This window comes from Aegilops tauschii, chromosome 7 (assembly GCF_002575655.3).
Source record: "Aegilops tauschii subsp. strangulata cultivar AL8/78 chromosome 7, Aet v6.0, whole genome shotgun sequence".
Lineage (NCBI taxonomy): Eukaryota > Viridiplantae > Streptophyta > Magnoliopsida > Poales > Poaceae > Aegilops > Aegilops tauschii.
The window spans coordinates 9,923,660-9,948,744 of record NC_053041.3 but is presented as its reverse complement, the minus strand read 5'-3'; the positions used below and the strand labels follow the sequence as shown (position 1 = coordinate 9,948,744).

The 25,085-nt window shown below is 43.1% G+C and overlaps 2 protein-coding genes across 2 annotated transcripts; one reads left to right on the top strand and one right to left on the bottom strand.

Annotated features, from left to right (window-relative positions):
• Positions 1-1,124: 1,124 nt before the first annotated feature.
• LOC109748545 (disease resistance protein RGA4) lies at positions 1,125-5,077 on the bottom strand. The gene is made up of 2 exons (XM_020307578.4): positions 3,703-5,077; positions 1,125-3,286 (listed from the first exon to the last, which is right to left on the bottom strand). The coding sequence occupies exons 1-2, from the start codon at positions 4,917-4,919 to the stop codon at positions 1,372-1,374; spliced, it is 3,132 nt and encodes a 1,043-aa protein (XP_020163167.1). The 5' UTR covers positions 4,920-5,077; the 3' UTR covers positions 1,125-1,371.
• A 16,736-nt stretch (positions 5,078-21,813) lies between these two features.
• LOC109776237 (F-box/LRR-repeat protein At2g43260-like) lies at positions 21,814-22,926 on the top strand (the record flags this gene model as incomplete). The annotated part of the gene is made up of 1 exon (XM_020334900.1): positions 21,814-22,926. A coding segment is annotated over one exon (1,113 nt), but the record flags the coding sequence as incomplete, so codon positions are not given.
• Between the last annotated feature and the right edge of the window lie 2,159 nt (positions 22,927-25,085).

Sequence of the window (25,085 nt, the reverse complement as noted above, 5' to 3'; positions counted from 1 at the left end):
ACGTTGTGACGTTTGGCACACCCAAAGCACTCCTACGGTATCCGGGAGTTGCACGATCTCATGGTCTAAGGAAAAGATACTTGACATTGGAAAAGCTCTAGCAAACGAAACTACACGATCTTTTATGCTATGCTTAAGTTGGGTCTTGTCCATCACATCATCTAATGATGTGATCCCGTTATCAATGACATCCTATGTCCATAGTCAGGAAACCATGACTATCTGTTGATCAACGAGCTAGTCAACTAGAGGCTTACTAGGGACATGTTGTGGTCTATGTATTCACACATGTATTACGATTTCCGGACAATACAATTATAGCATGAATAAAAGACTATTATCATGAACACAGAAATATAATAATAACCATTTATTATTGCCTCTAGGGCATATTTCCAACATTTTCTTCGTTTCAGATATGATTTTGATCAGTCGGCTCGGGAGCAACATCTACCAATAGTCTAGGTTTGCAACTTGGCAGTCGTTGCAAATCCTTTTGACCATAACAAGGGGTCTATTGCAGACCGACCAGACGCTAGGGAGGGTGGCGGCGGCTGGATCCCACAGAGGCGACGACACATGTCTATCCGGACGACCGACGCAGATCCCACGGCATCTATGACAACACCGGTCCCGCTGTTAGCGGCCTCCCTAACTTAGTCAGATACCAATCCACACACCCCTTTTCACTCGCTGTAGGCCGCCAATTTCAATAGAAATCTTCCTCAAATCAAAGGGTTAGATGGTAGGAACACTAGTGTTTCCTTTGTCAACAAATTGATGGGATTTTGCTGCGATCGGAAAAGAGGCTTTGTTTCAAAGGATAAAAGGACAAGGAGAAAACAAATCAATCATGGGATTGTATTACAGTCTTTGTTGCGACTGCAACAAAGGCCTTGTTTAGAAGGAAAAAAGCGGTCCGGGAAGATTGCAACAAGGCTCCGGTTGCATAGGGCCGAGCGTAACACTAGCCTTGTTGCAAAGACTCCCTCAAAAAAAAGCCTTGTTGCAAAGACCGGCGCTCAGGAGAGATCAGGCGGCTATTCGGGGCTCCATCCAACAGCGGGCGAGACAGTCAATCTTTTTTACATTATCACTCGATGACACATAGCACTGCCCTTATGTTTTCTTTGGTAAGTCAATGAATGCTTACCAAATAAAATACTTTATTTACACAATCACATTTATATGGATATGTAAATCACGGGCTAATCTATTAAAATACTATGCTCCCGTTGCCACACACAGATGATTGTGTAGTAACAATAAAAAAAGTAATAGAAATGACTATCTCTGTCCTAAAACCAACAATTGGAACCAAGTAATCTACATAACTTTGAAGAGATACATCGACCCAGCACAGAACAGTAGTCAGTGAAGAAGAACGTCAGGCCTTTTCGGGTGGCTCCTTGCAGTTTTCTTCCATGCATCTTTTGTTCCTTGATCGACTGCAGAATGCAGCCTGATTTCCTTTAATCCTTCTAGGCGTCTGATTTCGATGCCAGCAAGACCATCTAAAGATTCACAGATCATATGAAGCGAAGTAAGATGTGGCAGAGCTCCGGTCGTTACAGAGTGCAGACTTTTCACGCCGACGAGCCATATGCGCCGGATGCTTGGGAAGTGCTCGTGGCGTATTTCGAGAGGCCCGATGTTGTCTTCGATCAGCTTCAGATACTTAAGTGTATCCAGACGACTCCCAGATAGAAGAACACCCCGGCTTAGGTTAGTCGACGACAGACACAGCTCCTCGATTCTGTTCAGCTTCGTAACAAACTGAGGGAATCCGCTGAGTTTGCCGCGCAGCTTCAGCGAGGCAAGACTGCCAGGGGCCTTCAGAGAACCCAAGAATGGGTCTGAGCATTCTTGGAAGTCAATGCATAGGGAGCGATGAGGCCATTCGTTCCCATCACGAATGAACACCTTAATGGCTTCTTCAAGTTGGTTCAGGTTTCTTCTGCTTGCGGTGGATTCACACCATATTTTCACCTTCCTCAGCCGCTTCATGTGCCTCATCAGCTGTGGAAATCCTTCGCTCTCTCCTGTAACAAATCCTGAAAGTGTCTCCAGGGTACATCTCTTAGACAAGTACTCTGGATTTATCTTTCCGCAGTCACCTTCAATAAGCTGAAATTTGCCATGGAGATGTTTTAATTGGGGGAGCTGGATGACTTCTATGGGCACCTTCTCTATCTTTGTTCTTCTCAGGTCCAGTGTCTCCAACCATTGCAGCTTGGCAATTTTCTTTGGAACCTCACTAATGCGCCCCCCGAGGCTCAGATATTTCAGAAACACAAGGTTGCATATGTTCTGGAGGTGCCCGTCATTCAGACCATCACATTCTTCTAAATCCAACACTCGCAGTAGGTCATACTTGGCAAAATTCAATGTAGGTCCGTGTTTAGCAGCATCCCCGGTAGGGAATACCGCCAGGGTCCGCAGACGAGATAAGCCCTTGGGCAGTTTTTCAGCACAGTAATCATGGAGAGAAAGTCGGCGAACGTAGTCCCATTCTCCGGTCGTCTCACTCTCACCACAAAGCAAGGTGATGAAATTTTGAGACATGGACTTGCGGACAATGTACTCGAGCATCATCCCAGGAGGTTGGCATCTCTTCACATGCCCACAGGTGCTCACTTCCGTGGACTGAATGATACTGCGGTCAATCAGGGTCTCCAAATTCTCAATTGCGATGTCTTGGGGTGTTGTGCTCACTGCATCCCCTGGTTGTACATGCACAAGTCCTTCCGCCAGCCACCGCCTGATTAGAGGATTCCGCCTGACACGATGGCCACGCGGGAACATACAGAAATATAGCAAGCACTGCTGGAGAACAAGGCTACATAGACTCTCGTAGCTGCTGACGAGAACCCCATGCATTCTTCCCAATGTGTCATCACATCTTTCTGGAGCACAAAGCTTGCGGCAGGCATCTTCACATTTACTCTTTGTCAGGTCTTCCTCACTCTTCAGAAACTTTGCTTTGCTTTCAAGGGCAAGCGGTAGGCCGCCACATTTCTCCAGGAGGGCAGATGCTTTCAACTCCGTTGCATCTGCAACTGAATATTTACCCTTGGAAAATACTTCGAAGAACAGCTTTCTTGAATCATTGTCGTCAAGTGTTTTCATTTTGTACACACGGCCATTGGCAGAGCTGCAGCGTCTTGCTATTTTCTTAATGGTTGTCGTCACAATAACTCTGCTGTCCACTCCGTCATCCACAGGGAATACAGATGTTATGTTGCACAACTCTTCTGTTTGCATGCCATCAATTACAATCAAATACCTACAAGACGTAAATTAAGGAAATAAAAATAGTAAGTGATAGTATATCCCTTCTCCTCTGCAGCTAAATAGATCTTGAGACGGACTAAATAGTAAGTAATATACTAACTAAACTTACTCTCGAGACTGACCGAACAATCAGAACTAGATCTTACAAAACAGAGTTGAGTTTAAATGTTTCCACTTAGATTTCTATGTCAGAATTAATCACTTCATACATACTCCTACAAAAGATTGTCCAGAGCAACTATTCTTGTAAATTCTTGGTTACATATGAAGAACTCATTTAGCTGTTGAAATTACAGTAGTATAGATTTACCAAATTATTCCATAGCACAGAGTATCTTTTATATGTGTAAGCTGTGAACTTGTATATATGCGTGTAGAGAAAATTAATCAACAAAAACAAAAGATCACCTTTTATTCTTCAGGTATGATCCTAGACGTTGTTCGATGAGCGTCGTATCATCTACAGCGTCCTGGTGAGCGTGAGTGCCCTCCTGAATAGCCTTGCCCCGGTCAGCTTGCCTCTTCATCTGGACATTCTTGTTCCCATCAACTTGTGCAACGATCTTGGTGCTTGTGGAGATACTCGCATTTGCAGTAGCGCTATGCATGTCTGCAGACTCAACTTGGAGAGAAGAGGCTTGCACCATGTTCGCCACGGTGAACGCCGGGGACAAGATGTACAGCATTATCGTCGCCAGAGTCCACCAAACTGCTTGGAGGCACTGGCGCCATGTACTGATGCCGTGGGCAACACTGACTGAGGCACTCTCACCATTCTGGACTTGCTCAACACCATTTTCCTCAACCTCTGGGACGGCGCCGTTGGCGTTGGAAGTGGTCGTCGTGGCCACAGGTGCAGAGTCAACCTGCCGGGCACCATCGGCGGAGGTGCCCGCACCACTCTGGAGCACTTGATCGAGCATCTCCTTGAGAACCTCCGGCGTGCCCTTGCCCGCCGCGCAAACCCAAACGCGCATAGGGAACAGGCGGCGCACATCGCCGTGATCAAACACCTGGTGGGCAAGAAGAGTCTTGCCCATGCCATGGAAGCCGACGACGGAGATCACCCTGAGCTTCCCCTCTGACGGCGTCCCAGGCTCCCGGACGAGCTCAAGAAGCTCCCCAAGAGGCTCGTCCATCCCCACGGCCGCCGCCGGAGCACCGCATCGAGCAGAAGGGACCGACGCCGCGCCGCAGTCTGGCGTCGTCGCCTCCGCCGTCTCCTCCTCGATGTAGCGCTTCAGGCGCCGGTGAATCTCCTCGGATCTGGCCTTGAGCTTGCGGATCCTGAGGGAGAACAACGTGCGGGTGAACACCGTGCTCCTGGCGGCGCGGGCGGAGCGGCGGAGGAAGCCGGCCTCGCCGTCCTCCGGCGGCATCTCCTGCCGCAGGAAGCGGTCGACGCAGTCCTCGATGTCGAAGGCGAAGAGCGTGAGGTCCCGGATCCACGCCGCCCGCAGGTGGCTCGTGTCCCGGCCGCCGGTCTTCTTGCGGTGGTCTTGGATGGTGGCCTCGATGTACCTGAGCTCCGACTGGATGGACCGCACGTCCCTGCTCCCGCCCAGCGCCGAGAGGGCCTTCGGCAGCGTGGTCTTCAGCAGCGCGCCGATTATCGCCGCCTCCATCGGTCTCCCTTTCCTTGGCCGGTGATCACCGGCACGGTCAATGGGTAGCTAGCTAGCGGGGGAGTGTGGCCGGAAGGGAAGGGGATCAGAATGGATGGGGAGGGGAAACCACCTCGCAACACTCAGGCCAACGACGAGTCAGTACTAACAAAATCAGTACTCAAAACTCAAAAGTGCTCGAAAGTATGAGAGCAACTCCAACTCAAAAGTTCGGGTCCGACGGACACCCGACGGACGCGTGCGACATCCACCTATTTCTCTCCTGGCCCACCAGTCGGTGGCACATAGGCCATTCTTTTTCAGCGTCGCCCCATCCTATCGCCGCCGCTGCCGCCCAGTTCCGGTGCCCAGGCCAACCGTCCGCACCCATATACTCCCCCGCAGCATGTCACCTTCCAACCTCGCCGCCACCACCGCCTCGCCGCACCGTCGACGATAGCACCACCTCGCCCCGCCCGCCGGCTCTGCCTGAAGCGGAGGAAGGGCGGTGTCCTCCCTCTTCGGACGCCGCCATGCTCATCGGACACGGACATGAATCTTCAACGGCCAGCTTCTTCAACAACGCCTGCAGGTTGTTCGGCGATTTGCCCGCAAGGTACAAATGGACTCTGTCGACGAGTTCTTTTTCCACAATTTCATTTTCAAATAGACGCCCACAAGCCGTTCGACTCAAATGGACTCGCATGACAAGGTACAAAACATGGCAGGCCGGCTACGAGGACGAAAATGCATCCGCAGGTTGGAGTCACGGCTGACCCAAACGCAAAAGGGGGCACGCAACGAGCGGGTGGCCGACCCAAACGCAAGGGGCAAACAACAAGGGGATGGACGACCCAAATAGACAAAAAATGAACAAAATGTGCGTCTGTTTGGGTCCGCGCGTTGGAGTTGCTCCGAGTACTATTTTTTTTGTGTGATATTATTTCATCATGATATTTTGCGAGACGCTAATATTTTCTGATACAGTACAAATACAAACGCTTATACCTATGCACATACATTCACCTCTATGAACGCGCGCACACACCCTACCCTTACAAGCGCCTTCGAGAGACTAAGCCGACATATCATTTTGAGATTGACGAAGTCATCCCAGAAGCTTATGTAGTCGACGGGAATGTCTCCTCTGTTGGAAATATGAGCAAATTACTACGGGATTTAATCCGAATAAATAGAAGATAAATCATGACTACAGTAGCAGAGATTGAACTGATCATGCGAACTAGCATAGCAGATGAACATATCACATCTAGGGCACATACTAGAAACATGAATTCTACCACGATCTCGAACAGGAAGGATAGAATCACATACGGTGCAGCGGGAGCAGCACCGCCGACGTTGACGTTGTCGCCCATGTCGTCGAGGATGAGGTTGCCGAGGTCGGGGAAGAAGTCATCGTTCGTGAAGTCGTCGCTGCCAGCAATCGCGCGAGTGCGTTCCCCAAAAACCTGATCGCCCCTCTCCCGTACAGGATCACGAGAGGCGGGGTTCCGGAGGCCTGCTGCCCCTTCTCCCGGTGCACGCCGAAAAGAGGGATGGAGAAGACTTGCTTGGCGGCACAATGATCTGGAACGGTGGTGAGAAACCATACGAAGCGGCGGCGGCCAGGGTAGACGTCTGCCTGATTATATAGTGCGGGCCGGGTAGGTCGTGGGAGTAAACCCCACTTCCGAGTCGTCACGATCCAAAAGAATCGGAAACGGAAACGGTTCAGTAATTAACGCGTCCGTTAATTATTAATTAATGACTCATTAATTTTTCCCGAGCAGCAAAAATGTAGACAACGTGCATAGCTCTGTCCTCGGCTCGGCTCAATCCCGCAACCCGCGGCGCGGCGCGGCGCGTCGTGACGAGGCGAGGAGGAGGAGCGCGCGTGTAGGTCTCCTCTTCTGATGCTCATACAAGTGGTAGAAGAGCTCACTTTATAAAGAGGTGCAACTCTCTCTCAACTTATGAGGTGGGACTAAACTTTAGCCTCACTCACTCCACTCACGTGTGTGCATGAATGGGCCAAGAGAATTTCAGAATTTTAGTTGGGCTTTGGGCCAAAAGACCACTAGCAAATTCCAACAATCCCCCACAAAGTCTCATTGGCACATTTCACCATTTGGTTCCAAAACATTGTTTATATACCGGTGCTTAGTGGAGACTGTGAAGTTGAACTTCCACTTAGAGATTTATGCTACACTAGATCACAACTTGAATAATGGACTATGCCTTGAACTACAAGTTTTCTGCGAGATTAGTTTCACACAAATTCTTGACCGATACTGGGATGCCACAAGGCTTCCCCGCGGGTGGAGCGTATACGTCGTACTCCAGGGTCTTTTCATAAATTTATTAGAAAACACCCAATTCTCACAGACTGCGACGTTAACAGTCAAATTCATATACGTGTGTGATACGTCCATTTTGCATCATGCTTTTATATCGATATTTATTGCATTATGGGTTGTTACTACACGTTATGTTGCAATACTTATGCCTATTCTCTCTTATTTTACAAGGTTTACATAAGGAGGGAGAATGCCGGCAGCTGGAATTCTGGGCTGGAAAAGGAGCAAATATTAGAGACCTATTCTGCACAACTCCAAAAGTCCTGAAACTCCACGAAAGTCATTTTTGGAAATAATAAAAAATATTGAGCGGAAGAAGTTCACCAGAGGGGTACCCACCTGGCCACGAGGGTGGGGGGCGCGCCCTACCCCCAAGGGCGCGCCCCCTACCTCGTGGGCCCCCTGTTGGCTCTCCGATGGCCATCTTCTGCTATATGAGGTCTTTCGTCGAGGAAAAAATCAGAAGCAACCTTTCGGGACGAGACTCCGCCGCCACGAGGCGGAACCTTGGCGGAACCAATCTAGGGCTCCGGCAGAGCTGTTCTGCCAAGGACACTTCCCTCCGGGAGGGGGAAATCATCGCCATCATCATCGTCATCACCAATGCTCCTCTCATCAGGAGAGGGCAATCTCCATCAACATCTTCACCAGCACCATCTCCTCTCAAAACCCTAGTTCATCTCTTGTATCCAATTCTTGTCTCCAAGTCCGGGATTGGTACTAGTAGGTTGCTAGTAGTGTTGATTACTCTTGTAGTTGATGCTAGTTGGTTTACTTGGTGAAAGATCATATGTTCAGATCCATTATGCACATTAATACCCCTCTGATTATGAACATGAATATGCTTTGTGAGTAGTTACGTTTGTTCCTGCGGACATGGGAGAAGTCTTGCTATTAGTAGTCATGTGAATTTGGTATTCGTTCGATATTTTGATGAGATGTATGTTGTCTAGCCTCTAGTGGTGTTATGTGAACGTCGACTACATAACACTTCACCATTATTTGGGCCTAGAGGAAGGCATTGGGAAGTAATAAGTAGATGATGGGTTGCTAGAGTGACAGAAGCTTAAACCCTAGTTTATGCGTTGCTTCGTAAGGGGCTGATTTGGATCCATATGTTTCATGCTATGGTTAGGTTTACCTTAATACTTTTGTTGTAGTTGCGGATGCTTGCAATAGAGGTTAATCATAAGTGGGATGCTTGTTCAAGTAAGACAGCACCCAAGCACCGGTCCACCCACATATCAAATTATCAAAGTACCGAACGCGAATCATATGAACGTGATGAAAACTAGCTTGACGATATTCCCATGTGTCCTCAGGAGCGCTTTTCCTTATATAAGAGTTTGTCCAGGCTTGTCCTTTGCTACAAAAAGGATTGGGCCACCTTGCTGCACTTTATTTACTTTTATTACTTGTTGCTCGTTACAAATTATCTTATCACAAAACTATCTGTTACCACTTAGTTCAGTACTTGCAGAGAATACCTTGCTGAAAACCGCTTATCATTTCCTTCTGCTCCTCGTTGGGTTCGACACTCTTACTTATCGAAAGGACTACGATAGATCCCCTATACTTGTGGGTCATCAAGACTCTTTTCTGGCGCCGTTGCCGGGGAGTGAAGCGCCTTTGGTAGGTGGAATTTGGTAAGGAAAAATTTATATAGTGTGCTGAAATTTACTGTCACTTGTTACTATGGAAAGTAATCCTCTGAGGGGCTTGTTCAGGGTATCTTCACCCCGACCAGTAGAGCAAAGAATTGCTCCTCAACCTACTCAACCTACTGAAAATGAAAATGTTCCTTTTGAAGTTCCTTCGGGTATGTTAGAAAAACTGCTAGCTAATACTTTTACAGGAGATGGAACAAAGCATCCTGATGAACATCTACTCTATGTGGATGAAGTTTGTGGATTATTTAAGCTTGCAGGTATACCCGATGATGTTGTTAAGAAGAAGGTCTTCCCTTTATCTTTGAAGGGAGATGCATCGACATGGTATAGGCTATGTGATGACACGGGATCATGGAACTATAAGCGAATGAAATTGCAATTTCATCAGAAGTATTATCCTATGCATCTTGTTCATCGTGATCGCAATTATATATATAATTTTTGGCCTCGCGAAGGAGAAAGCATCGCTCAAGCTTGGGGGAGGCTTAAATCAATGTTATATCCATGCCCCAATCATGAGCTCTCAAAAGAAATAATCCTTCAAAAATTTTATGCTCGGCTTTCTGAAAATAATCGCATCATGCTCGATACTTCTTGTGCTGGCTCTTTTATGATGAAGACTATTGAATTCAAATGGAATTTATTGGATAGAATTAAACGCAACTCTGAAGATTGGGATCTCGAGGAAGGTAAGGAGTCAGGTATGACACCTAAATTTGATTGTGTTAAATCTTTTATGGATACCGATATTTTCCGTAAATTTAGCACTAAATACGGACTTGACTCTGAGATAGTAGCTTCTTTTTGTGAATCTTTTGCTACTTATGTTGATCTTCCCAAGGAGAAGTGGTTTAAATATCATCCTCCCATAGAAGTAAAAGTAGCTGCACCTACTAAAGTTGAAGAAAAGATTGTCACTTATAATGATCTTGTTGTTCTTACTTCTTATGTTGAGAAACCACCTTTTCCTGTTAGAATAAAGGATCATGCTAAAGCTTCAACTATGGTTCGTAAAAGCAATATTAGAACTTATACACCTCCTAAGCAAGTTAAAGTTGAACCTAATATTGCTATTGTTAAAAATCTCTTGGCTGATAATATTAATGGACATGTTATTTATTTCTGCGGTGAAACTGCTAGAATTGCCAAACCTTGTGCTAAAGATAAACATAGAGCTGTGGTAGGCGTGCCTGTCATTTTTGTTAAAATAGGAGATCATTGTTATCATGGCCTATGTGATATGGGTGCTAGTGTTAGTGCAATACCTTATGACTTATACAAAGAAATTATGCATGATATTGCACCTGCTGAGATAGAAGATATTGATGTCACAATTAAACTTGCCAATAGAGATACTATTTCACCAATGGGAATTGTTAGAGATGTTGAAGTCTTGTGTGGGAAAACTAAATATCCTGTTGATTTCCTTGTTCTTGGTTCCCCACAAGATAGTTTTTGTCCCATTATATTTGGTAGACCCTTCTTGAATACTGTCAATGCTAGAATAGACTGCGAAAAGAATGTTGTTACTATTGGTTTGGGTGATATGTCTCATGAGTTTAATTTCTCTAAATTTAGTAGACAACACCGTGAAGAAGAATTGCCTAGTAAGGATGAAATTATTGGTCTTGCTTATATTGTCGTACCTCCTAGTGATCCTTTAGAACAATATTTGCTAGACCATGAAAATGATATGTTTATGAATTAAAGAAGGGAAATAGACGAAGTATTCTTTAAACAGGAACCTATTCTGAAACACAATTTTCCTGTTGAAATCCTAGGGGATCCCCCTCCACCCAAGGGTGATCCCGTGTTTGAGCTTAAACCGTTGCCTGATAATCTTAAATATGCATATCTTGATGAAAAGAAGATATATCCTGTTATTATTAGTGCTAACCTTTCAGAGCATGAAGAAGAGAGATTATTGAAGACTCTGAAGAAGCACCGTGCTGCTATTGGATATACTCTTGATGATCTTAAGGGCATTAGTCTCACTCTATGTCAACATAAAATAAATTTGGAAGAAGATGCTAATCCGGTTCGTGATCATCAACGACGACTGAATCCTAAGATGAAAGAAGTGGTAAGAAAAGAAATACTAAATCTTCTGGAGGCAGGTATAATTTATCCCGTTGCTGATAGTCAGTGGGTAAGTCCTGTCCATTGTGTCCCTAAGAAGGGAGGAGTTACTGTTGTTCCTAATGATAAAGATGAATTGATTCCGCAAAGAATTATTACAGGTTATAGGATGGTAATTGATTTCCGCAAATTAAATAAGGCTACTAAGAAAGATCATTACCCCTTACCTTTTATCGATCAAATGCTAGAGAGATTATGCAAACATACACATTATTGCTTCCTAGATGGTTATTCTGGATTCTCTCAAATACCTGTGTCGGCTAAGGATCAACCAAAGACTACTTTTACATGTCCTTTTGGTACTTTTGCTTATAGACGTATGCCTTTTGGTTTATGTAATGCACCTGCTACCTTTCAAAGATGCATGATGGCTATATTCTCTGACTTTTGTGAAAAGATTTGTGAGGTTTTCATGGACGACTTTTCCGTCTATGGTTCCTCTTTTGATGATTGCTTGAGCAATCTTGATCGAGTTTTGCAGAGATGTGAAGAAACTAATCTTGACTTGAATTGGGAAAAGTGCCACTTTATGGTTAATGAAGGTATTGTCTTGGGGCATAAAGTTTCTGAAAGAGGTATTGAAGTTGATAAAGCCAAGGTTGATGCTATTGAAAAGATGCCATGTCCCAAGGACATTAAAGGTATAAGAAGTTTCCTTGGTCACGCCGGATTTTATAGGAGGTTCATTAAGGACTTCTCAAAAATTTCTCGGCCTCTGACTAATTTATTACAAAAAGATATACCATTTGTCTTTGATGATGATTGTGTAGAAGCATTTGAAATACTTAAGAAAGCATTGATCTCTGCACCTATTGTTCAGCCACCTGATTGGAATTTACCCTTTGAAATTATGTGTGATGCTAGTGATTGTGCTGTAGGTGCTGTTCTAGGGCAAAGAGTTGATAAGAAATTAAATGTTATCCATTATGCTAGTAAGACTCTAGACAATGCTCGAAGAAATTATGCTACTACTGAAAAAGAATTCTTAGCAGCTGTATTTGCTTGTGATAAGTTTAGACCTTATATTGTTGATTCTAAAGTAACTATTCACACTGATCATGCTGCTATTAAATATCTGATGGAAAAGAAAGATGCTAAACCTAGACTTATAAGATGGGTTCTCTTGCTACAAGAATTTGATTTGCATATTGTTGATAGAAAGGGAGCTGAGAACCCCGTTGTAGACAACTTGTCTAGGTTAGAAAATGTTCTTGATGACCCACTACCTATTGATGATAGCTTTCCTGATGAACAATTAAATGTTATAAGTACTTCTCATAGCACTCCATGGTATGCTGATTATGCTAATTATATTGTTGCTAAATTTATACCACCTAGTTTCAGATATCAGCAAAAGAAAAAGTTTTTCTATGATTTGAGACATTACTTTTGGGATGACCCACATCTTTATAAAGAAGGAGTAGATGGTGTTATTAGACATTGTGTACCTGAGCATGAACAGGAACAGATCCTACGCAAGTGTCATTCCGAAGCATATGGAGGACACCATGCTGGAGATAGAACTGCTCATAAGGTATTGCAATCCGGTTTTTATTGGCCTACTCTCTTCAAGGATGCCCGTAAGTTTGTCTTGTCTTGTGATGAATGTCAAAGAATTGGTAACATCAGTAGACGTCAAGAAATGCCTATGAATTATTCACTTGTTATTGAACCATTTGATGTTTGGGGCTTTGATTATATGGGACCTTTTCCTGCCTCTAATGGGTATACACATATTTTAGTTGCTATTGATTACGTTACTAAGTGGGTAGAGGCTATTCCAACTATTAGTGCTGATCATAACACTTCTATTAAGATGCTTAAAGAAGTTATCTTCCCGAGGTTTGGAGTCCCTAGATATTTAATGACTGATGGTGGTTCACATTTTATTCATGGTGCTTTCCGTAAAATGCTTGCTAAGTATGATGTTAATCATAGAATTGCATCTCCTTATCACCCACAGTCTAGTGGTCAAGTAGAATTGAGTAATAGAGAGCTCAAATTAATTTTGCAAAAGACTGTTAATAGATCTAGAAAGAATTGGTCCAAGAAACTTGATGATGCATTATGGGCCTATAGAACTGCATATAAAAATCCTATGGGTATGTCTCCGTATAAAATGGTTTATGGAAAAGCATGTCACTTACCTCTCAAACTAGAACATAAGGCTTATTGGGCTATTAAAGAGCTCAATTATGATTTCAAACTTGCCGGTGAGAAGAGGTTATTCGATATTAGCTCACTTGATGAATGGAGAACCCAAGCTTATGAAAATGCCAAGTTGTTTAAAGAAAAAGTTAAAAGATGGCATGATAAAAGGATACAAAAGCGTGAGTTTAATGTAGGTGATTATGTATTGCTATACAACTCTCGTTTAAGATTTTTTGCAGGAAAACTTCTCTCTAAATGGGAAGGCCCCTACGTCATCGAGGAGGTCTATCATTCCGGTGCCATAAAAATCAACAACTTCGAAGGCACAAATCCGAAGGTGGTAAACGGACAAAGAATCAAACATTATATCTCAGGTAATCCTATAAATGTTGAAACCAATGTTATTGAAACCGTAACCCCGGAGGAATACATAAGGGACACTTTCCAGAACGTTTCAGACTCCGAAAAGGAATATGTATGTGGTACGGTAAGTAAACCGACTCCAAAACAGTTTTAAAGGCAATATTTCTCCGTTTTGGAATATTTAGAAAAATAGAAAAATAAGTAGCAGTCCGGGAAGGACACGAGGGCTCCACGAGGGTGGAGGGCGCGCCCTACCCCCTGGGCGCGCCCCCTACCTCGTGGGCACCTCGTGTGCCTTCCGGACTCCGTTTTCCTGCACGATACGTATTTTGGTCGGTAAAAATTCATTATATATTCTCTCGAAGGTTTTGACTCCTGTATCACACAATTATCCTCTGTTTTCGTTTCGAGCCGTCCTGCTGCAGATTTGAGCAACATGTCGTCCCAGGACTCGGAAGGAGAAAGTTATGTGGCTGATTACCTTGCAAATCCTAAAGTCTATGGAGATGTGGAGCATTGTGGTTGGACTACGGAAGAAGAAGAGGACTATGAACCTAAGAGAAAGGAGGAGACGAGCTCAGATGAAGATGAAGTCCCTCTACCTCAACCTGGGGATATGCACGTGATGTTCAAGAAGTCTAGTCTCCCTAAGAGGGCTAAACTATCTAACAATCGATCTATTCCTTCTCGTTTTCGACAGAAAAGCAAAGAAGATTTATGTAACAAGATCTTGAAGCTGGAATCGGAGGTCGATGGTTTAAAGGAGGAAATTGCTCTCCTCAATTATAATATGGAGAAGCTGAAGGCACAATTTACATCATCATCAACCCCATCATCACCATCATCCTCTTCACCAAAGAAGGAGACATAATCACATGGGTATGGGCACTCCCCTTGGCAACTGCCAAGCTTGGGGGAGGTGCCCCGGTATCGTATCACCATCACATCTCCTATCTTTACCGTTTTTCTTAGTTCGATCCTATTAGTAGTATCTTGATCTAGTAGAATAAAGTTTATGGCATGATCTAGTTTTGAGTTTTTGCTTTATGATCTCTCTATGCAATCGAGTCCGTGAGCTATATAATAAAGATTAGTGTTGAGTCAAGGGCTTGATTGTTTTGCCATGATCATGAGTGAATAAAAGAAAAGAGAAAAAAATAAAAAGAAACAAAGAGTTCATATTGATCTTATTGAGAGTAATGACTTCACATAGAAAGAGTATGATGATTAAAAGTTGTTGGGAGTTGGCAGACATAGCTTTGGTCATCGTTGCAATTAATAGGAAGTAATAAGGAAAGAGAGGTTTCACAAATAAATATACTATTATTGACATCTTTTATGATTGGGAGCACTCATTAAAATATGACATGCTAAAGAGTTGACGTTGGACAAGGAAGACAACGTAATGGGTTATGTTTTCTTATATCTGAGATAAAGTATATTGTCATGGATCATCCAACATGTTGAGCTTGCCTTTCCCCCTCATGCTAGCCAAATTCTTAGCACCAAGTAGAGATACTACTTGTGCTTCCAAAAACCCTTAAACCAGTTTTGCCATGAGAGTCCACCATATCTACCTATGAATTGAGTAAGATCCTTCAAGTAAGTTGTCATCGGTGCAAAGCAATAAAATTGCTCTAAATATGTATGATTGATTGGTGTGGAGGAAATAAGCTTTATACGATCTTGTGATGTGGAAGAAATAAAAGCGACGGACTGCATAATAAAGGTTCATATCACAAGGGGCAATATAAAGTGACGTTCTTTCGCATTAAGATTTTGTGCATCCAACCCTAAAAGCGCATGGCAACCTCTGCTTCCCTCTACGAAGGGCCTATCTTTAATTATTATCTTCTACCTTATGCAAGAGTCATGGTGATCTTCACCTTTCCTTTTTACACTTTATCCTTTGGCAAGCACAGTATGTTGGAAAGATCCTGATAGATATATCTAATTGGATGTAGGGGAGCATGAGTTATTATTGTTGACATTACCCTTGAGGTAAAAGGTTGGGAGGCGAAACTATAAGCCCCTATCTTTCTCTGTGTCCGATTAAAACTCCGTAACCACAAATATTGCGTGAGTGTTAGCAATTATGAAAGACTAAATGATAGTTGAGTATGTGGACTTGCTATTAAGCTCTGACATAGACTCTTTCTAATGTTATGATAAATTGCAATTGCTTCAATGACTGAGAATATAGTTTGTTGGTTCTCAATAAAGTTTATGATTCGTACTCTGCATTGTGAATGGATTATTACTTGAGCATAAGAAATCATATGACAATATCTATATATGTTGCTGTTATGAGAAAAATCATGATGCCTTCATGTCCGTATTTTATTTTTATCGACACCTCTACCTCTAAACATGGGGACATATTTATCGTTATCGGCTTCCGCTTGAGGACAAGCGAGGTCTAAGCTTGGGGGAGTTGATACGTCCATTTTGCATCATGCTTTTATATCGATATTTATTGCATATGGGCTGTTACTACACGTTATGTTACAATACTTATGCCTATTCTCTCTTATTTTACAAGGTTTACATAAGGAGGGAGAATGCCGGCAGCTGGAATTCTGGGCTGGAAAAGGAGCAAATATTAGAGACCTAATCTGCACAACTCCAAAAGTCCTGAAACTCCACGAAAGTCATTTTTGGAAATAATAAAAAATATTGAGCGAAAGAAGTTCACCAGAGGGGGACCCACCTGGCCACGAGGGTGGGGGGCGCGCCCTACCCCCCAGGGCACGCTCCCCTACCTCGTGGGCCCCCTGTTGGCTCTTCGATGGCCATCTTCTGCTATATGAGGTCTTTCGTCGAGGAAAAAATCAGAAGCAACCTTTTGGGACGAGACTCCGCCGCCACGAGGCGGAACCTTGGCGGAACCAATCTAGGGCTCCGGCAGAGCTGTTCTGCCAGGGACACTTCCCTCCGGGAGGGGGAAATCATCGCCATCGTCATCACCAACGCTCCTCTCATCGGGAGAGGGCAATCTCCATCAACATCTTCACCAGCAGCATCTCCTCTCAAAACCCTAGTTCATCTCTTGTATCCAATTCTTGTCTCCAAGTCCGGGATTGGTACTAGTAGGTTGCTAGTAGTGTCGATTACTCCTTGTAGTTGATGCTAGTTGGTTTACTTGGTGAAAGATCATATGTTCAGATCCATTATGCACATTAATACCCCTCTGATTATGAACATGAATATGCTTTGTGAGTAGTTACGTTTGTTCCTGAGGACATGGGAGAAGTCTTGCTATTAGTAGTCATGTGAATTTGGTATTCGTTCGATATTTTGATGAGATGTATGTTGTCTAGCCTCTAGTGGTGTTATGTGAACGTCGACTACATAACACTTCACCATTATTTGGGCCTAGAGGAAGGCATTGGGAAGTAATAAGTAGATGATGGGTTGCTAGAGTGACAGAAGGTTAAACCCTAGTTTATGCGTTGCTTCGTAAGGGGCTGATTTGGATCCATATGTTTCATGCTATGGTTAGGTTTACCTTAATACTTTTGTTGTAGTTGCGGATGCTTGCAATAGAGGTTAATCATAAGTGGGATGCTTGTTCAAGTAAGAACAGCACCCAAGCACCGGTCCACCCACATATCAAATTATCAAAGTACCGAACGCGAATCATATGAACGTGATGAAAACTAGCTTGACGATATTCCCATGTGTCCTCGGGAGCGCTTTTCCTTATATAAGAGTTTGTCCAGGCTTGTCCTTTACTACAAAAAGGATTGGGCCACCTTGCTGCACTGTATTTACTTTTGTTACTTGTTGCTCGTTATAAATTATCTTATCACAAAACTATCTGTTACCACTCATTTCAGTACTTGCAGAGAATACCTTGCTGAAAACCGCTTATCATTTCCTTCCGCTCCTCGTTGGGTTCGACACTCTTACTTATCGAAAGGACTACGATAGATCCCCTATACTTGTGGGTCATCAAGACTCTTTTCTGGCGCCGTTGCCGGGGAGTGAAGCGCCTTTGGTAGGTGGAATTTGGTAAGGAAAAATTTATATAGTGTGCTAAAATTTACTGTCACTTGTTACTATGGAAAGTAATCCTCTGAGGGGCTTGTTCGGGGTATCTTCACCCCGACCAGTAGAGCAAAGAATTGCTCCTCAACCTACTCAACCTACTGAAAATGAAAATGTTCCTTTTGAAGTTCCTTCGGGTATGTTAGAAAAACTGCTAGCTAATACTTTTACAGGAGATGGAACAAAGCATCCTGATGAACATCTACTCTATGTGAATGAAGTTTGTGGATTATTTAAGCTTGCAGGTATACCCGATGATGTTGTTAAGAAGAAGGTCTTCCCTTTATCTTTGAAGGGAGATGCATCGACATGGTATAGGCTATGTGATGCATCCACAGTGTGATTCATCCTCGACTACCGGTTTTCTATTCGGCTGATTGCCATGTCTGATGACAAAATAGTGTATCAAGATGGATCAGACTATCTACGGCGTCATACTTATCAGGGAGATAAGATTATGTCGCATGAATCTCTTGGAGTATTATGGCCCCAACATGGGCAGGCTTGTTAGATACTCGCGGCAGGATGTCGTGTGGTTTGATTTAATGTTTTACATTCCCACCCTGCTTCAAATCTAGCTAGATTATTACCGTGTGTAATCAACAAGTGTCATCTTTGGTTCATTCAACGAAAAATATAGTTGTTTGCTCGAGGTAGATTGTATGATTTTTGACAAGTGATTTCATAAAGGCGGGCATGGTGATGAGCTTTAATTCACTAGGTCACTAATGGCCTTTCTGCAAAAGTATTCAATTATTTGTCAGGAGAAGCAGTGCACCTACAACTAAATAGATTAGCTTGCTGATCAGCTCAAACAATTTGCTAAAAGTTCAAAGTCTTGATAATTTGCTCTTTGCTGATTTGATCCTCAAAAAAAAAATCTTCTTTGTTTATTTTTTTCCTTTTTCACACTAAATATATATATTTGAATTTTTCAAATTTCTTTTAAACTAATTTAAATCATTTGTAAGTTGATTTAATTTTAAATTACTCTAGTTTTTAAATAATGTTCATACCATCCAAAATAATGTTTGTGACATTCCAAAATGTTCAAACATTTAAAAACTATTAATGGTATTTTCTGAAGAAATTTGTAAATTTATTGGCATGATTTAAAAAATATTGTATTACTCAAAAAAGTACTCTTGATATTAAAAAAATGTCCATGGATTTAAAAAGTATGTTCATGACATTTTCAAATAATTTTCATAAAATGTAAAACATTTTCACGCAATTGCTGAAATAAATGTTCAATAAATTGAAAAATGTTCACACATTATAATATTTTTATGTGTTTTTGAAAAATATTCAACATTGATTTTAAAAAATTGTCCTCCTTTCCTAAAAATGTGCACTTAAATTTCAGTAAAAAATTGTACCATTAATTTTTTTCATAAGTCTATAAACAATTATAATGGAATTATAAAAAATCATTATGTGTATGAGAAATGCTCACGAAATGTAAAAAAATTACGCATTTTTTATAAGATAATCATGATATATAGGAAATTGTTAATAATACTTTAGAAAAATATCACATGCTTAGAAAAATGTTCATGGGTGTGTTAAAAAAATCGCACAATTTCTTAAATATTTATGATACGTAAAAAGTGTTCACTCCTTTTTTATATAGAGAATATGAGAATGGAAATAATAAAATAGAATAGGTTGAAAAGATAAAAGTGGTAGAAAAACAGAAAATATGAAAAAAAATTAAAATGGAACAGGAAAAGAAAAGCATAAAAGAAAAAATGAAATACGATACAGAGAAGCAAAGAAAAACCGAGCATATAAAGTTCCCAGAACAACAAAGCATACAGATCTGATGACAGGGAGCCTGGAAGGGGCAACCGCTACAACTACAAACAGATGAGTCTCGATAGAAAGCATTTAGCCCGGAAAAACCTCACTAGAGGGAGGGGCGACAGGGCCAATCCTCAAGGAGCGGCTCGGGTAGACCAGGGTCTAGTTTGAGGAATGATGAGTACCAGCGGCTCCCACATACTTTTGTTTGTAAACCAAGGCAGACTCATCCGGCTTTGGACACCCAGAGAGATGATAGGTGGCGGAGCCTAGAAGGATGCAAAGAGGAGGCCGAAGCATATTTGGGTGCCCAATGATGGTGACCGTATGACGGCTACGGAGGACTTTGTGGGGGAGAAGAGAAGAAGGATGATGAGGACCCCTTCAGTGTTTGATAGGATCTCTGAAGCTCATGATGATGCATCTGTTAGGCGTGTTTCAGTTGTGATAGGCATCAATACTCGAATCTGAACACGACCATTTGTCTTGCGTGTTTCAGTTGTGATAGGCGTCAATAGTCAATACTTGAATCTGAACACAACCATCTGTTTGGCGTGTTTCAGTTGTGATTCGTCTTAAGATTTGGTGTTTCAAAAACATAAGTACGCCCGCCTGTTTGGCGTGACTATACACCGGCAGTGACGCCTGACAAATAGTCGTGGCTGTACAGCGGCAGTGGCGCCTGTCAAGTTGGAGTTTCAGGCCGTCAATCGTGCCGCCTGCTAATTAGGCGTGTCAAACCCTCGGCAGTGCCGCCTGCCAGGCATGGCAGACGCCTATGTGATGTGTCCTTTGTTGTTTGTCCGCGCATATGTAAGAGGTGTGTCTACATACAAAAGAATTAAGCATTTTGGTTCTTGTTTTTAGGGCGCCATGGAATTCCATTTAAGCTCCACCCCGCTCCCCCACACACACACCCACCTTCCCTCGAAACAAGTCGTCCCCTCCCTCTTCACGGGGCAACAGTCACAGGTCACCCCACCTCGCCGGCTCCTCCCACGGACTCGGCGGCCCATTATAGAAAACATCAAAAATGGAACTAAAAAACAGAATATGTTGAAAAGATAAAATTGGTGAAAACAGAAAATATGAAAACAAAAATTAAGAAAGAACATGAAAAAACATAAAAGAAAAAAAATGAAATACCGATGCCTTAACTTTTTATACAACTTTTTTATAAAATACTAGCACCAATGCCCGTGTATTGCAACGGGAAAAAAATAACAATTCCTATGAACCATGTTCCCGAGCCGAGAAAATCGTGGGACAACGATCGCCGATGAGAAAAAAACATTGAATCATTTGCGGACAACAACAATCAAACCAACCTAGAATAACAATTGCAGCACCAACAACAGCAAGCAAACCAACCCAGTTGGATACTAATTGCGAAAAACTTCCATAATTTAACATATCTATTTGGTCAAATCCAACTTCATCATGCAAACCTAAAGAGTTTCGTAAATAATCAGTCATTGACTTCACATGGAATTAAATTGCATTTGTACGTAGGTAAACTGTAATTGCGGCGAATGAATTGGGGACTCTAGATGGAAGTAGCAAAACACACATGCAAGCAAGCAAAGAAATCATCAAAAGGAAGGTGAGAAAAAAAGAGTGTGGATAAAAATCAGTGGCGGAAGACTACCTTTGGTTCGAGGGGTTAGTGGATCGATTTTATTATAACGGATGTGTTTTTGGAGCCTGCGAGAGAACACGTGTTGCCATATATGCATGCCCCACGGGAATCCATAGCCATAATTTGTTTAATTAACTCGCCATTATGATTAGCCAATCATAACGGCTGTGTTCTTGGAGTCGTGCATGTCTCTCAGAGATTGCCATATACTTCGTTTAATTAGCCAAACATTAATTAGCCAATCATAATTATATGCAACATGATGTCTCGTCTCTTGGGAATCCCATTCAATTAGCCCACCATTAATTACCATAATATGTTTAATTAGCCCATCATTAATCAGCCAATCATAATTATATGCATCATGTGTCTCTCTCGGGAATCCCATTCAATTATCTCATCATTAATTACCTCATTCTCTTCCTTCCTTATCTCGTTTTGTCACGCTTTTCCTTTCCTTATTATCTCTGGGCCACGTTGTTTGAAATTCCAAATCCTCAATATCTCCTTATTGAAACCGCGACACGTATGAAGGACACGACCGACGAAAAATGACAAAAGGAAACTGTCCGCTTCCTTTTCATGCAACAGGTGCTAGATTAGTTTGTTTACGCGACGTCCTATATAACTCGGCAACCAGGGTTAGATTCCCTTCAAGCGAAATTTATTTTTTGGATGCTACGTGCACATAATGGCCGGTGTGTCAAAAAAAAATGAACGCATAACAAAATAGGGCCTAAACAAATGGGGCCTGGCGCGACACCATCTCCGGAGCCGACCCCTCATTCTCTCAGGCGCACCTCTACCGACTTCATCAGCAAGTCAAGAAGCCCTGCAGCCTGCTCATCGCACCACGTATCAGAAGCGAAAGGATCAAAGGGAAGATCGCCACCCCGGGACTTTACCTGTGGGAGGAGAGCCGGCAGGGCGTCGCGACCCTCTTGCACGACACCTCCTCGTTCACTGATGAGGAGGCCAAGATAAGACATGGGTTCGCCCACTGCGACGGGCTCGTGCTCCTACCCGCCGAGGATACCGTGCGTGTGCTCAACCCAGCCACAAGCCGAATCATCGAGCTCCCTTGGAGCCCCAACAGCGTTGCGCCACGCCGGCACTTGGTGGCACAAGGACACCAAGCATTCGGCTTCGGGCGCGACCATCGCTCCAACGCCTACAAGGTCGCTCGCTTCTTCTACCGTGAAACTCGTGCCATGGGTGGCCATGGGATGGAGGTGTTCACTATCGGAAAGGACCAATACTGGCGTGAGACGGCCGCACAACCACCGTACCCGTTTCTAGCAGGACGGATTGCGACCTTCTTCAAGGGTTCCCTGATTTGGACAGTTGACCAGTACTCACTTATGTATGAATGTGATCCCTCGCTTCTACTTCATCATGCAAGTATGACGTGCTTTGTCCGGTTTAGTCTTGAAGACGAATCATTCAGCATCATGACGGGTCCTCCATGGTTTGAAGCGGGCGACTATTTAGAATCCAGATTAGCTAAGTTGAACGGTGAGCTAGCCGTCCATCGTCTAGGGCCCAACTATGAATCTGTTGAGATATGGATGTGCAATGATGCGGAAAGCAACAACCCGCCACGGTGGGAGCAGCGCCATGTTTTCAACTTCCGGGCTTATATTCGTCTGATAGCTACATTCAACGATGAGATAGTGTACCAAGACGGATCATCGTATCTCTGGCGTCAAACTCATCAAGGAAATAAATTTATGGTTTGCATGACTGACTTGAAGTATCATAACCCCGACATGGGCACACTTGTTGAATACTCATGGGGGACCATTAAGGACTTTGATGTAATCTTTTTCATTCCTACCCTAGTTCAAATCTAGTTAGCTGGCTTATTGCTAGCTATGTAATCAGCAAGGACAATCACTGGTATTTTAACCAAATATAGTTGTTTGCACATGGTAGATTTTATATGAACTTTGACATGGTTTTTAGGGCTTGCATGACGAGAAGCTTTAGTTAACTATGTCACTAATGGTTTTTGCAGAAGTATTATGTTATTTGTCAGAAACACGCTTCTGTTCGAAAAGAAGAGGCACACACACACACACCTAATGGAAGATCGGGTGTTTTGCTTCTTCTTTTTTACAATCCATGGATTTTAAATGTTATTAAATTGTTTGAGTTTGAACATGAATATTTCAATTATATCCATACGAAGGTCAAATTGAAAAGGAGCTCATATGTACAAACATAAGAGAAATATAAGAGAGAATTAATATAAGGTAATAAGTTTTTAAGGAATCAGACATGGTAGTACACTCCAAAACCTCTAAAACCCTTTGGAGGTTGCCACATAAGATTTGCTATCTTTGAAGGTGTTGCATAACCCCAAATGCCTCTTTCTTAAATCTACCAAGGCCCATAGCCCTAACAAACAACCGGCTTCCCAAACTGATTCCTCCAGAATTGATTTTTTTTTTTGCGGGGGAGAAAAATATATTACTCAATCACAAAGTTCTTACAATCCTCCTTCACCAAATCTAAGACCATAGACGGACCCGAACCGATCCACGTCATGGTTCTACCTTCAGTTCTTGCAAATCTAGCTAGACAATCACTAGCCTTATTTTGACTACGACTAACATGAGTAATACAAGTTTCTCGAAGACTTAACAAATACTTAACTTCTTTCACGAGAGAGGCATAGATGGATCTGTCCTCTTCACGCTTCTGAATCATGCCAAACGTCGTCAGCGAGTCCATCTCGATCTCAATTGGTAGCTCACTTCTTTGGATAGCAAAGGATAGCCCTTCCATGCATGCACAAAGTTCCGCCTCCATCGCATCTCGACAAGTAAACAACTGTCTACACGCAGAAAAAATAACACCACCAGTTTCATTGCGTAAGATCATTCCCGCGCCGGCTGAACCGTCCTCTGCAAAAGACCCGTCGGTACTCAGTTTGACCCAGCCGAGCCTCGGCGGAGTCCATGCCAAGGCCGGAGCTACAGCGCTAGCTTGCCGCACTTCTGTGTCATAAGACAGAATCATCTTTCCTTTCCCAGGATCAGCATGCATGTTTGTCTTGAGTCCCATGAGCGAATCCAAATAACTCTGAAGGAACCTGCATGATGCATTCATCGGAGGGACTGGTTTCAGGTCTATAATTTCATTCCGAATGTACCAGCATCTCCAAAACGTGAGCATCACCATACATCGCCTTACATTATCCAGCGGCTCTAAGACCTGGAACAGCCACTCTCTTCCGGTATTCAGAATTGACTTAATGTCAGGCAGCTCCCACACCTTTGTCATCGTCAGATATAGTTGGCGAGCCAACGGGCAGTTCAACATTGGGTGAAAATTGTCCTCAGTTTCCATCCCACAGATCGGACACAGACTTGAAACTTCAAGGCCAATCTTATGCTTTTTTTGCCAGGTTGGTAAAGAGTTCGACGCGAGCCTCCATGCAAAGTTCCGGACTGTCGGGGGAACACCAGCTGACCATATTAGTTTCCACAAAGATCTACTGCCATTCGGACTACTACTGGATGAAACGGCACTACCACGGTGAGCTTCGTCAAAAGCCATATCATAAGCACTTTTTACTGAAAAGAGACCAAAGCGACCAGGTCCCCAAGCTAGAACATCTTCCTCTTGTCTTGGAGATGCACGGATCTTCATAATTTCAGACACATCCGCGGGATGAAAATATTCTGACAGGAGGTTAACATTCCAAGAACCATTCTCATTCAACAAATCCGAGACAAAACGGATACGACACCTCCCTTGAAGTGTGATTGGCTTGTATGAATAAGGTCTCGGGATCCAATTATCTCTCCATATCCTTATACTTCTACCATTGTCAACCCTCCGCAGCAGCCCCTTCTTCAATAGGTCCAAGCCATGGCTGATCGCCTGACAAGAGGATGAGGCATTCCCTGAAAAAATTGTATCTTCAAGTTTCCCATTCAGATAGTACCTGGCTTTCAAAACCTGGGCACACAAACTTTCAGGTTTAACTAACAATCTCCACGCT